The sequence below is a fragment of the Echiichthys vipera genome (assembly GCF_963691815.1).
Source record: "Echiichthys vipera genome assembly, chromosome: 18".
Taxonomy (NCBI): domain Eukaryota; kingdom Metazoa; phylum Chordata; class Actinopteri; order Perciformes; family Trachinidae; genus Echiichthys; species Echiichthys vipera.
This window is the reverse complement of record NC_139843.1, coordinates 8,384,392-8,399,352: the sequence shown is the minus strand read 5'-3', so window position 1 is coordinate 8,399,352 and position 14,961 is coordinate 8,384,392. Positions and strand designations below refer to the sequence as shown.

Genomic DNA, 14,961 nt, shown 5'->3' with positions numbered 1-14,961 from the left:
TGTGTCCACAACATATACAATATTATGTCTGAACCAGAAACATAAAAGGACTTAAGGCGCTCGGTACAAACCCTGACCCATCTCTCCCTTTATCTCTCTACCTCTCTCCCTCTAGATGGCAGGCAACAGATCGTGGCACGCACGTTTCTCAGTACTGACCTACCTCCAGATCATGGTTTTCTACAACCTGTTTACCCTGCTCAGTGTGCCTGCCGAGGTGCTCCACATCCGAAAGCTGGTGATGCAGCTGCTGCTTGATGAACAGCTTGAGGTAATGTATGCACAAAAAGGCAGCAAACACAGTTTTAATGCAACCGTCGCCCCTCTGCAAGGTGTAATTGTGACAGGATTATAAATGGCCACTTATTGTCCCCTGGTTTCTCCTCACTAAAACGTAATCCCTCTTTTCTGTTCACGGTTATTGCTTTAAAATAACCATCTACCTCTGTGCGCAGCTGTTAATTTATTTTCCTGTTTTGGTGCCTTTGTCTCCTTCCTTGGTTACAGAGATGTTGATGGAGCGTTATGGCTGTCTTGCACTCCGTTGTAGTTGGTTGTCGTTTAAAAATACCATCAACATAAATGAATCTAACGCCCAAAATATAATTTTGCAAAGCATATTTGTTTTGAATCTTAATCTTGATCAACTTTAACTACTCATGCACAGAATCTAGAAGTATTTTTTAATATTGAGCTACGTCATCCTTTTAATAACCCATGTCTCACTTGTCTTGTCGTGCTTTTAAAACCCTCTTTAACCCGTCTCTTACCATTGAACTGGATGTACATATGAAAATCAATAAACACTGAGCTTACTAGCTCACAAAAACAGTTGCTTCTCTCAATATTTTGTTGTAAACAGTGTATGTGTACAGCTGAATGAATGTGTTGTCCTGTATTATTGTCTATTTCAGTGCATGAACCATCACTCAGTGCTTATTCATAATTTATGCAAAGTGATGCAGGAAGGCAGTGATGTTCTGCAAGTGAATTTTACCTCAGCTCAACTCGGCATCCATGCCTCCTCCTCTTTCTGTTCCTCTGCTCATCTCTGTCCCATGTACCTCACTTTCCCCCCCGATCGTCTCGCACTTTTAATAAATTGTGTATGCGCTGTTCGCCCTTAAACTGCCTCGTGCTTTCCTCCGCATCCTTTATTTGTCGATTCTGATCATTACAGGTCACTTTTTTTCTCTCTCTCTCCTTGCTCTCCCTCCCTCCCTCCCTGTCCTCCTTCTCCTCATAGGTGAGGGACATGGCAGGCACCACCCTCAGTGGTTTACTGCAGTGCCAGTTCTTCCCTCTGGACTCCAGTCTGCAGACACAGCTCCAGACGCTGAGTCAGACTCGCCTCCCCAAGGCTAGAGGGGAGCTGGCCTCCACAGGTACACACACACACACACACACACACACACACACACACACACACACACACACACACACACACATACACACACATGCGTTACGTGCATGTCACAATCGCACAATGAGGCAATCACAGTAATACTTGCCCTGTTACCCTTTCTTATCCCTGGGGAATTGTGAACCTTGAAATCGTAAGGCTCATTCTGACCCTCTATTGTGTGTGTGTGTGTGTGTGTGTGTGTGTGTGTGTGTGTGTGTGTGTGTGTGTGTGTGTGTGTGTGTGTGTGTGTGTGTGTGTGTGTGTGTGTGTGTGTGTGTGTGTGTGTGTGTGTGTGTGTGTGTGTGTGTGTGTGTGTGTGTGTGTGTGTGTGTGTGTGTGTGTGTGTGTGTGTGTGTGTGTGTGTGTGTGTGTGTGTGTGTGTGTGTGTGTGTGTGTACAGACTTAGTGCGGCGCCATGCTGGAGTTCTTGGCCTCAGTGCGTGCATCCTGTCGAGCCCCTATGATGTCCCAGACTGGATGCCTCAGATACTGATGGACCTGAGCGACCATCTCAATGACCCACAACCTATAGAGGTACACACACACTCACACGTACAAACATCAAGCTCAACACAGTGTGAGCTGAAAGAATACAATTTCATTGTCCAATTGAGGAGAAAATTGTGTCTTTGGCCTTATTTCAGGCATGAAGAAGACATACAATGTAATCCGTCGTGCGGTTTTTGAATAATACATTAAAGTGACGGGGGAGCCAACGATGACGATAATTTACTGCTTCTCCTGTTGCAAAGTGAAAGAGACGAGAAAGAAAATACAATGGAATACAGTTTAAGAAGATGAATTACACAGTCTGGTCCAAAATCTTCTGAAAAGAATAGCCGTACAAATTAAGTCTGAAAACGGTAGAAGGAGCAGATTTTGTACAGAATAGTAAGGCTACAATATCTTCACTTCTGCAGACAGACTAAGTAATCTACAGTCAAAATTAGCTTTGGTTGTCCGGCCTCTGGCTCCCAAAATCTAATCATTTTGCATGAAGGCCGTGATGTTATATGAATGTACTCCATGTTTAAGTCATGAACACATCCTTGGTTATGCGGATCATCCGTTGAATGTGTCCTTGTTGAACTTCTCGCTCCAAACTTGTTCCACCTTAAATAATTCCTATGGTGTGTATTAAATTGTTGTGGCATTTTTACATCAATAAATTATTCTTACCTCATTAGTTTTTAATCCATGTAAACAAGTGCTGAAAGTATTGTCAGCTGCTGTGGGATTCTTCACTGCATTTAACGCCCCCCCCCCCCCCAGATCAGCAAGTTGTTTCACAGATCAATCAGCCTTGTTCTAGTTCTGCTGTTGTAAAGTGTTGTAAAAACTATCAGCTCTGAACGTGTTGTGCCCCTGAATAACAAATGAAGGAGCAAAAAGAGCTCTCATCGTCCTCATCATGTTTTAATGGAAATAAAATGTCCTAATTTTGAGAACACACCACTTTAAAATGTACATTTTTACTACAATGATGGGAATATTATAGTTCTGCATGACAGCAACAGCCCAACTCAGTCTTTGCGGAGGCTGATGCACATATTGGAATTATTCCTTTTTAAGGTAAGCTTTTATTCCAGTTTTGTATAAAAGAAATCGAAAACATCTTGTCGAAACAGACATTAAGTATGAATATGTTACTTAAGAAACATATGACCTTAAATCCATATGTTACATGTCGCTTATCTAGAAGTCAAAGATCTTTATTTGCACAGTTAAGAACTGATATTGTTCCGCTGGCTTTTGATGTGATGATTTAATGTGAAAGTGGCATTTTACTGTTGAGGTGGAACTGATTTTCTTACCTTTTAATAAATGGTTCGGTACTAAATGGATGTTAATCTACAAAGCCACTTAATAAATGAATTAGTTAATACATGTAGTGGAGTAAAAATGTTAATGTAGATGAGTGTAAAGTATCACATAACCCCAGTAAAGTTAAAAACGTACATTGTTGGATCCTGGATCTGCCTAATATCTATTTGTGGTGTCTGGTAAGCCTGTGCGAGCTGGGCAGAGATGTACAGTTGTCTTACATTCACACTCTTTTTTTATTTCCCCACGGTGTCATAGTAATGATGATCTTGTTTGTTGTCTCCAGATGACGGTGAAGAAGACCCTGTCGGACTTCAGGCGTACTCACCACGATAACTGGCAGGAGCATCGGCAATGCTTCACTGACGACCAGCTGCTCGGGCTCACAGACCTGCTGGTGTCACCCTGTTACTACGCCTAGACAACCAGCTGCCTTCCTTGCCAGGTCCTCTATAGACTGACTGACCAGTACCCTAGAAGAATAACGCCACGTTTTAATAGTGTTGGGATCCTCTTTGTGCAGCCTCTCATAATAATGTCCGTCTGATAAGGTTGCAGCGGCTGAGAGCCCTGCCTCTGGAACCTCACGTGCCAATGTTGGCCTTCGGTAAACCCAGAAGAAAAGCAGTCCTGGGCAAAAGGGTTTCAAATATTTAACTTACTTGGTGTTTATTTTGTCTTGCCAAGCAGCTCAACAGCCCCAAAGGTGGCCACTTTACTTGAGATATAATCGCCCTATAGGTGTGTATTTTCTGTTGACCCTTGATTTACCGATTGTATCTTTTCAGATCACTATTTCTCATTACAGTATTTCACTCTTCTGACTTTAAAGAGATTTCAATAGCATTATGTAAAAAGTTTGAACTGTCCTTTCATTTACTAAACACAAGAAAAACATGAGGATGTCAATACGCAGAATTAATATAAACAATGACATTAATAGTACTAAGTACTTCAAACTCTAAAGGTATTTTTACAGATGTGATAATGTTTCTTGTGCAGTATAATATATATGACTTAACCCTCCTGTTGCCCTCAAATTTTACTAACACCATTTATTCTAGGGGTCAATTTGACCGCAGCAATTTAAACATCTGGAAAATGATCATCATCAATGTGTGACTCCAGTTAAGTCGGGTACTTTATGTTTTTATTTAACAAAATGAAAAATATCACTGATGTTAAACTGCATGGAGCGATTTCTGTGTGTGTGTTTTAAAGTAAGTCTGTTATTTTAAGTGCTATTTTGTGTTATTTGTAACATCTGGAATGAAAGTAACGCCCGTTATCAAAGACAGCAGCATGAATTTGACCTCATATAATATTTGAATTGTAAAATAAACGATAATAATAATGTTTAGATCATCCAGATTATCAAACTGACCCAAAGGAACACCGATGCCACAAGTACATGTACCATAAGAACAATAAAAAAATATATATAATCATGCAAATTTAAGGTTTTTTATGAGTTGTCCCCATAAAATTAGGAAAAGTCATAAATATAAAGCAAAAAAACAAAAATGACATTATTTAGAGATGTTAAACATTAAATGGGGTCAAATTGACCCTTAGGAGAACAGGAGGGTTAAGTAACTAAAGTATAAACAAGGGTTACTATAGAGTAAGTTGGTCATTATTGTGAATTATAGCCCCATATGGTGACTCACAACTTGAATCTCCCTGGAAGGGTTTAATTCGCAATAACGACCCGCTCCCTCTACATCATCCCGCTTATTACACTTCTACTTTTTCAATCAATATTTTAACACAGGATATTGATTTAATTAATAATATTAATAATATTTTATTGATTGATTTTAAAAATGGTCCTCCAGTCTAGGATCATAGCCGCATCCATAGCAACTGTCATCTCAGCAATAACAGGCGTAGAATGCTGTCATTGAGCAATCAGAAACGAGTGTTCAACAAAGCCGCGTTATGACGTATATTACACGTATGTGCATATACAACTATGATCATAAACTGTACGTGCTGTAATATATAATATCATATTGCTATACAACCCACTGTGTTGTATTCTACAGTAGCTCAAGAGTGAGAATTAACTGTATTTTCCTGTTAAATAAATCCACTGCAATATTTGTAAAGAGAGATGGATTTTATTTTAGAGAGAAAGAGTGAGTGAGGCATTCTGTATGTTTACCAGGGTTGTGTAAAATACCTTATCTGAGAACAGCCATACCACGTAGATGCCCTCTGCTCAGAGACAGATCAAACACAGATGAGATGTTTCTTTCTGCATGGAGAGTTTTTAGTTATGTTGTACAGATGCAGCCAATAAACACCGGGGGCTGTTTGCAACTGTGCGTGTGCGTGCGCGTGTGTGTGTGTGTGTTTAAAAAAGACAAGATCACAAACAGTTGTCAACATTTTTTTTCTGCACTTTGATTTTTTTCTGATGCAGTGCTGTTGACTTTGATATGATCACTGTGCTGAGACGTGTGCCGGCAGAATGAGAAGAGGCAGGGCTGTTGGAGCGGGATTGAACACGGTGTACCTGTGTGGCTGAACTCTGTGAGAGTGTCATTACAGTAGTATGGTGATGACACCTGCCCTCATACGTATTTATTAGTTGAGAGGTTGAGGGCATTTACTGTAGCAGGATAATCTGGTTAGACAAGTAACAAGTAAAGTTTTCTCTGCTCCTCTTTAAGGGCTTTAAGTGTAAAATCAAATAAATCATAGACTGCAAGTCATGCACTCAGGTAATACTGCTGTGTTCCCACTTTTTCAACAAAATAAACCTACTGGAAAATGTAAGCCCCATAGTTCACCAGGCAGCAGCAGTACACCCATAAATCACATGATGTTTAAAAATGTATAAAAACAGACCCGATGTAAATGTTAATGTAGATTTATTCACTCATTCTTCATTTGTGCTGTTGTATATCATACAAGGAGTAAATTGACAAGTTTGCTCTACAGTACCTTTATGAATTGTACATTTTTCTTCTTTTGAAGCAGCTTTCAAAACATATTCACACTGTAATGTGTTTCTCTGCATGAGACAAAATGGCATTTATCGTAGTGTTAACACTAAAAACAGACTTTGTCAACATGTTTTCTGTACCTGGCAAATATCCTTCTTGGCCCCGTGTATACCTTAAACCCTGAGCTTATTTGACAAATCCAGCTTCGTATACTACATTGATCAAGTATTCGTTGTCTAATTACAATCAACCCGTTTGAGTGTGTGAGTGTTCATTGTGTAGTCTTTCTCTCACTAACTTTTCTAGAGAAAACAGGTGTGTGTCTGAGTCCTCAGGCAGAATTCTTCTCACAGCATCAGCCAGCTGAAACAGGTACTCCGTGTTTTGACCGCTTGGACCGGTGGAGTTGACGATCTGGTTGGCGATCTCCTCCAGAGGGGCGGGACCGAGGTAGTCTGGATTGTCATGAGAGCCGATGTAGAGCAGCGTCTGGCTGGGCGGAGGAGAGAGCGGTGGACGGGGGTGAAAGGTCACGGTGATCACCTGATAACCACCTTTTTCTCGGTAGTCGAGGTAACTCTTCACTTCTTGTTCTCGGCCCGACGGCAGCTTGTAGGCGACGCCCCAAACGCATCCCTGTGTATGAAATAAAAACAGTAGGTTGGCATCTCTAGGAAAGACTCGGCTGTACATTACCTGTGTGGAAGTGAAAACAGATTTGTATAACATGTTCAGGAATTCATGAAAAATCAGTTAATCATAAGCATTTTCTTTGGCTACACGGTGGTGTAGTGGTTAGCCCTGTCACCCCGTGTCTGCGTGGGTTTTCTCCAGGTACTCCGGTTTCCTCCCACAATCCAAAAACATGCCCTTGTTAGGTTAATTGATGACTCTAAATTGCCTGTAGGTGTGAATGGTTGTCTGTCTCTGTTCGTCTCTATGTGCCCTGCGATAGACTGGCGTCCTGTCCAGGGTGGACCCCGCCTCACACCCAATGTCAGCTGGGATCGGCTCCAGCACACCCCGCGACCCCGACCCCGGGATAAGCGGTTGAAGATGAATGAATGAAAAAGCATTTTTTTTTTTTACTATTTACTGATCATTTATAGACGTAAGCTTTTGTATGAATAATCAAAATAATCTTTAGTTAAACATCCCTACGCTGTTTGTGATAACAACCTGTGACAGCTGTAGAATGATGATTTTGACTTTAACAGTAACATCTTCGAGATACTCATCAGTCACCTCAAAATACAGTACACCTTGTCTAGATGCTTACCGTGTCCTTGTTACATTACACACTTTGTATCTCTCTATCTCTTTCAAATAGACCGCGGCAAATTATCGCTCATCCAAGGTCAGACTACAATACCGTCCTTTCCTTTGTTTCTACTGTATAAGATACCATCTCCTCTCCTGTGCAGTAGTGCAGCACTTTCACTCTCCTTGTTCACTGTGTGACTTTGTCTAACATCATACATGTCCGTAACTCTATGGCAATCCACTGTTTAAGCTTTAGTAATTTTACACAGGTAGTTTGCTGGTCTCCACGCTGCAAGTTTTCTCTTAATTATACCCAATAATACAGTGACAAATAACAAGGTGGGTGAATAATGACCCTCACGGGGTGATAACCTATTATAACTGTATAAACAATAGGAGGCTTTGTTTGCTTTTCCCCTTAACGTTATTTGTTCTTCTAATCAAAACATCACATTCAAAATAACAATGTCAAATGTAATTAATATGGAAAGATTTAGACCACTTCTAATAGGACACTGAACCACTAAAAATGACAAATCTTTATAAGTTAAGTATTCAAATAAAAATGTGTGTACGTTATTTTAACAGACATACACACATAGGATGTATACTACATGTATGTGACGTATTACATATCACAATGGAGAGCTGCAACTATTAGCTGACTAAGGGATAGAAAATAAACAAGCAACTATTTGGATGATAACTTAATAATTTTGTCATGACCGAAAGAAGGAGGTCGCAGGTACAAGCGGCCGAAATGGGCTTTCTCAGGAGGGTGGCTGGAGTCTCCCTTAGAGAGAGGGGGAGAAGTTCAGCCATCCGTGAGGAACTCGGAGTAGAGCCGCTGCTCCTTTGCGTTGAAAGGAGCCAGTTGAGGTGGTTCGGGCATCTAGTAAGGATGCCCCCTGGGCGCCTCCCTAGGGAGGTGTTCCAGGCACGTCCAGCTGGGAGGAGGCCTCGGGGAAGACCCAGGACCAGGTGGAGAGATTATATCTCCACACTGGTCTGGGAACACCTCGGGATCCCCCAGTTAGAGCTGGTTAATGTGGCCCGGGAAAGGGAAGTTTGGGGTCCCCTGCTAAAGCTGCTGCCCCCGCGACCCGACCCCGGATAAGCGGATGAAGATGAGATGAAGATGATGAGATGAACTTAATAATTTAAATTAGTTTGAAAATAAAAAAGATCAACTATTCTGCTCAAGTGAATTGATAGATTATTTGACGGAAAAATGCCGGTCACAGCTTCTTTAATGTAAGTATTTTCTGCAATTCTCTGCTTCATGTTATTGTAAACTGTCGAAATTGGACTGTTGAGTGTTGGTCAGACAAAACAAAACATCTGAAGAAGTCACCACGGGCTCTGAGATAGTAGGGTGGATATTTATCTCTACATTCTCGAGGAAACACTTAATCGAGAAAGTTATTGGCAAAGTAATAGACGGTGAAATTAATCGTTAGTTGCAGTTCTATTACAAAGTAATGTATGGTACCATTCAGTTTAGGGAGGATATGTCTTACCTGAGGATCCTCCACCAGTGTCACCACCCGACCAGGCTGTGAGGGACACAGACAGAGGAACAGGTGCTTTGAAACAGCAGCAAAAACATGGACATTAAAGCAATCAGGTAGGATCATGTCGGCCTAGATGGTGTAATGCAATACTTGTATAGGTTGGACCAACATGTTGTGTGTATCTTTTTGTTTCATTAGAATAACTATCTAACTAAATTATAAAACAAATGTCAACCAAACAGGCAGGTTATTTTAATAGAAAGGTTATGGCACATACAAGCTACAGTAGCATTGTAATGAATAGCCTCTAATGTTTACTATAAACCCCTTAATAATAGTAATAAACAAAAAGTAAAGCGATATCTGATAGATAACAGCACAATGAGCTACTGTATGAGGTGGTCTAAGTCTTTTAAAAGGTGGAAAATGGATCTACTTGTATAGGTTGGACCAACATGTTGTGTGTATCTTTTTGTTTCATTAGAATAACAAACTAAATTATAAAACAAATGTCAACTAAACAGACAGGTTGTTTAATAGAAAGGTTATGGCACATACAGGCTACAGTAGCGTTGTAATTGATAGCCTCTAATGTTTACTATAAACCCTTTAAAGATAGCAATAAATAAAAAGTAAAGGGGTGTCTGATAAATAAAAGCACAATAAGCTGCTGTATGAGGTGGTCTAAGTCTTTTAAAAGGTGGATAATGGATCCAACCTAAATGGCAACATCCCATCTTTCCTACAGTAGCCTCACTTAAATTCATAATGTCAACAGGCTGTCAAAGTGTGCTTCCTATGTTCACACAATTAACTATATACGACTGAAATTCAAGAATTCACCGGGAACTTTTCCGTTACATATCCTATTAAATCATATCACCGACCCCGCAGACATGGCAACCGTGCGTTGGCTCTTGTCATAGACATTGGGCATGATGAAATCAGGAAGACGCTAACGTATAGAGTTAACGGTTGGTCCCATACACATTAGCGTGCACTCACCTTACCCGGTACCCCCCTGTGGTCGGTGCTACCCTGCCAAAACCGACGGCTGAAGCCTTTAATGTAGCCAATTCTCTTCTCCTCATAAGGGAAATCCACTTTCCATATAAGAGAACCGTAACCGAAGACCCACATGGTAGGACGTTAAGCTAACCGTTGCCGTGACGACGGTTAAAGGACGGTTGAACGTGAACTAACTTGAGTCTGATAGCTAATCTTAAAACGTCATAACATTATTATGATTGATGCGCACACCTGCTGTAACTAACGGTTATAACGCGCGTTCATTCGGGTCTGTCCCAGGGTCCCGGGACCAAGTGTCAAGTCATCTGGATTACGTAACTACGCGTACTTCCGCTCTATCTCTTTCGAAATAAAGAGCATTATCCGATCTTATTGCACACATTTTGAAAACATTCATTATTTAAAAGCGTTATTGGCAGTTTATAACAACTTCTGTGCGTTTCTCATAGTATTTTGTTTTTACACCCTATATTGTATCACGATATGCATGCCTTTAACACTTGCCCGCTTTTATTCTGAAGGCAAGCCGAATTTCCGGATGTTTTAGCTATTTCAGAGAACAGTAAACACACAAACTGATTTACCTTTTTTTTCTCTACTCACTCCAGAACTTTGCCTTGTTTTAATTTAGCAAATTCTCGTGATATAATTAATAACAATAATAATAAAAATACATTTTATTTGTTGGCGCCTTTCAAGACACCCAGGGGCACCTTACAAAGCATTAATGAAACCTAAATAAATAAATAAACACATAAAAATGTATCCATAGTAAAATCAAGTAGTAAGTAAAATCAAGGAGCTCAGCTAGTTAAAAGCATTTAAGTCATAATGATATCCTCATGACCATAGAGGGCCGTATAAAGAATCTGTCTTTATGTTATAGTATCTATACTTTGTTACGTTTATGTCAGTAAACTATAACTTTATTTAAAAGAAGAAAAAAAACAGCCAATCCAGAAATGTTTTTGCCAGCCACTAAAAATTGTTTTCAACCCTGTATTTCTGTTATATAAAAAAACAAAAGAAAAACAAGAAGCAATTTCTGAGGAGATTGTGCTGTGAATGTTGAAAAAACTGACACTAAATTAACTGACACTGAATTTCTGGCTTTAAAAGTTGTTAAGTACCCATTCTGTATTAGAGATGTGGAATATTGTAAGGTTAGGAGTTTAGTTTCTAGCTGAAAGCACGAATAAAACTTAAAAAATGCTTGTCAAACCGCACCACATAGCTCATCTGAATCAGTCATGTGTGGCCAGCCGCAATTAAAGGTTGCCATGGTGATAGTAACTGCTAATTGATCCCTGGGTCAGACTGTTAATTTCATATAAATTAAGCGCAATTAGGCGCACTTCTCAAGCCCCGTCTCCTCAGTCCAAAAGCTTGAGCCTTTTGGGCAAAATATTATTATCATGAGAGAAAAATATTGCCGACTGCATTAATGTAGATTTCATTTTCTTTGGTGTGTAAAATGTGAGAATGGGAGTAGGTTAAAAAAAACTGGCACTGTCTGCCTTCCTCCAGAAACTTCTGGTCTCAGTTTCTATGGGAGTCAATGCAGCAATTCTGCACACTCCTGTCACTGTCAGGCTCACAGGACAAAATGTATATCCCGGTTTGCTTCCACGGCTACACATTTTTATGATAAATTATGTACGAAGAGTGAAAATCGTGGGAATGAGAGCAAGTTGAAGAACAATTAAGACCCTGTCTATAGGCTATACGCACCCTACATCCGAACATTTGGACAGAATGTACACACACTAATGTCATCATCAACGTGATCTTTTTTACTAAGCTTCAAAGAAAATTGAATATTTTAGATATATTACTCCGATTTTGTGAGAGAAGTGGAAACAATTGACTTCTAAAAGTATGAATGAGCAGGTAAGGTTTGAAAATTTCCCAAAAAACTTTAAAATCGTCAAATCTTAACATTTATTCCATTCATTTGAATAGAGGAAATAAAGATATTTATTCATGGACTTCACAGAACATAACCTGTTAAAGTGAAACACTTATTTTTCAACATGGTCCTAAGAGGATAGCAGACAAAGAGTAATGAAAGTAATATTACACATGTCCTAATTGAGCTGAACATAAGTTGAAAAATGTGGACTAATAATACAAATATAGGGGGAGAAGTTCAGCATCCGTGAGGAACTCGGAGTAGAGCCGCTGCTCCTTTGCGTTGAAAGGAGCCAGATGAGGTGGTTCGGGATCATCTAGTAAGGATGCCCCCTGGGCGCCTCCCTAGGGAGGTGTTCCAGGCACGTCCAGCTGGGAGGAGGCCTCGGGGAAGACCCAGGACTAGGTGGAGAGATTATATCTCCACATTGGCCTGGGAACGCCTCGGGATCCCCCAGTTAGAGCTGGTTAATGTGGCCCGGGAAAGGGAAGTTTGGGGTCCCCTGCTAAAGCTGCTGCCCCCGCGACCCGACCCCGGATAAGCGGATGAAGATGAGATGAGATGAGATAATAATACAAATTATAAAGATTTAGTGATATTCCACCATTCACACACAATGACACATTAAAATAATAGATATCTTCATCTGACCGTCCTTCTTGTGATACAATAACAATGTTGTTCTTTTTTTGATGATCTGAATTACCTGTTGATAAATGTGCTCCTAAGCTCCCAGATCTTCTTGTAGGCTACCTTTCATAACACATTCATTTATTTTGTCCACTTGTGCTTTTGTATTTTTTAGAAACCGGGGACAAATGGGTTCAAGGGAATAGGGCTTCAGTCCTGACACAAGGGGGTGCTGAGTTTCTATATCCGTCAGTGTTTTATTGTGTGCTCTCCCAAATAGCATGCTCCTCGTGTATGCCGTGTGAGCACTGATTCAAAACCAAACAAAGTGGACAGCCACAGTCTGGCCTGTATGTCAGCTCCACGAACAGCAGCCATGCTCATTCTTCTGCCTCTGAGAGAAGCGGGTCGGCAAACCTTTTATATAACTAACCATCCTCGAGTCCAGTGAGGCAGCTCTGTGCTTGAAACACACAGCTGGGCTGGAAAACGCTGCCCAGGAAACATCTGCTATAAAAAAAACACCCTTGTTCAAGATATCAAAATCCAACCTGGTGCAGGTGGAGGCGGTTACTAAAGGTCAGATCTCAGGCGTGTGCGTGTGAGTGTGTGTGTGCGTGTGTGTGTGTGTGTGTGTGCATGTGTGTGTGTGTGTGTGTGTGTGTGTGTAAAAGCTACACACAAATGTCCAATTATTGGCTAAATCCTGCTCAAAATATCTAAAACCGCATGTACTCTAAATTGTTGTCTCATTCATTACCTTTGACTGGGACGCATTTGTGGGGAAATATTTTATTTAGGCTTTTTCCGGCATATATTTTTATTGTCATTATGAGTGACATAGGCATTTAGGGAAACGCAGTCCCCTTAGGCTTCCTGTTGTCATATTTTCATGTTTTATTTGCTCTGTTGAAGAAACAGATGTACATCATGTGCATTCACTCGGTGAATTTCTTATCTCTTGTTTAGAAGATGGAAAGCAAAGATGTAACTCAGGGGGAATGGATGCGACTGGAATAAACTGGAAAATGTTGTGAGTCAGAAATACATGACGTCTAGATGTCCAAACTGAAATCTACTGTAGTCCCGTAAAACATTTGCTGTATCTACATGATAATCAAGCTAAATCGAATAAGTCCTATTTCCAAAACAAGTTATCAATGCTATGGTGGCTTTGCCCTTGTGTCTGTCTCCATCAGCGTTTCTCCATACATGTAATCATTTTCATTCAATAGGCCTTTCTTCCTCGCTCAAAAGCACATCTCAGTGTCTTCTCCCTCTGCTCCACCTCTCTTTGTGTTCCCTCTCCATCTCTATCACTAGACCTTGCTGTTCTGCTCTTTGCATTGTCTTCTGTTTATTCATAAGTGAAGAGAGTTGCTCCACCATTTCTTCTTTATTTTGGTTATTTGCAATTGCGTCCTTTCATTAAGGATATCGGGCATTTTACTCAAAAATATCTCATTTGATATTCATTGCATTTAAAGGGGCACTCTTACGCATTAAAGTGATTTTATTTGGCATGATAAGCATGCGCCGCTGTGTGATATGTCTGAATGCTTTGTAGGGAGCTCCCCAAAGTCTGAGACAGGAGACCACTATTCATGTCCTGCTTTCTACTGACAGTCAGCGTTGGTTTCTTCAAACCATGACCACAGTCTTCCCCAATGTAGCCCAGTTACCATGGCGATATAGGTCCCTAACCTTAACCAAGTAGCTAATTTAACCCCTACTATGACCTTTTATTGACCCCATTGTACCTAAAGCTAACCAAACCTTAACAATAGCGGTGTAAGATCAGAAATATATTTTTTATTTATTTATTCTGTGTCAGGTGACAACAGTGTGTTTTGTTTGATTTGGTGCGTAGGCCTTTACCAAGCACGGGGCGTCTAAAAAAGGTGCTTCTGAATTGCATTTTGAGAAATGTAGGATACAGTGTTTCTAGAGCTTGACTCATACATAGGAATAAAAATCAGGATATCTCACCATCTGCTTCACCATGCAAGTGTGCCCCTTTAAGACGGGTTACACTTCCCTTTGTCTGTGCGCTGAGTGGGTTTTCTTGTTGTTGTCTTTTTTTTTTTTTTTGCTGCCGCCTTATTCTATTTAACCCACTTACATTGTTCATTCCTGAATGGAGCTGTCGACATCCAGAACATCTTTTAAGTTTGTTTGTTCCAGTCAAGGTTAAAGGATATGTGTTTCTGCTCCGTGCATAGACTGTATAAAACATGGACGTAGTCTCTGTGATGAGACCCAGGTTTCTGAAAAGCCATTGTGAAGCTCAGTGTGGGTAGCTCCAATGCTCTCCATCTTCAAACTCCTGGCTAATCCAAATATGGGCGAAGAGATGGAGCGCGGTAGGTGGGCTGAATGAAGCTGGCTTGCTGAAACCTACACCTGTGATGGCATCCACCCGCCACTCAA

General features: G+C 40.6%; 2 protein-coding genes across 2 annotated transcripts in view; one reads left to right on the top strand and one right to left on the bottom strand.

Moving 5' to 3' along the window:
- psme4b (proteasome activator subunit 4b) overlaps positions 1-3,650 on the top strand; it is a gene marked incomplete at both ends in the record, with an annotated part of 34,691 nt that extends 31,041 nt beyond the window's left edge. Inside the window, 4 exons of the mRNA XM_083933326.1 lie at positions 116-271; positions 1,247-1,385; positions 1,806-1,939; positions 3,516-3,650. Coding sequence (XP_083789452.1) covers positions 116-271; positions 1,247-1,385; positions 1,806-1,939; positions 3,516-3,650 — 564 coding nt within the window. The remainder of the gene's footprint in view (positions 1-115; positions 272-1,246; positions 1,386-1,805; positions 1,940-3,515) is intronic.
- Positions 3,651-6,255: 2,605 nt separating this feature from the next.
- chac2 (ChaC, cation transport regulator homolog 2 (E. coli)) lies at positions 6,256-10,100 on the bottom strand (the record flags this gene model as incomplete). The annotated part of the gene is made up of 3 exons (XM_083933221.1): positions 6,256-6,819; positions 8,967-9,002; positions 9,966-10,100. 3 exons carry the CDS (start codon positions 10,098-10,100, stop codon positions 6,430-6,432), a joined length of 561 nt encoding a protein of 186 aa, XP_083789347.1. The 3' UTR covers positions 6,256-6,429.
- Positions 10,101-14,961: the final 4,861 nt, after the last annotated feature.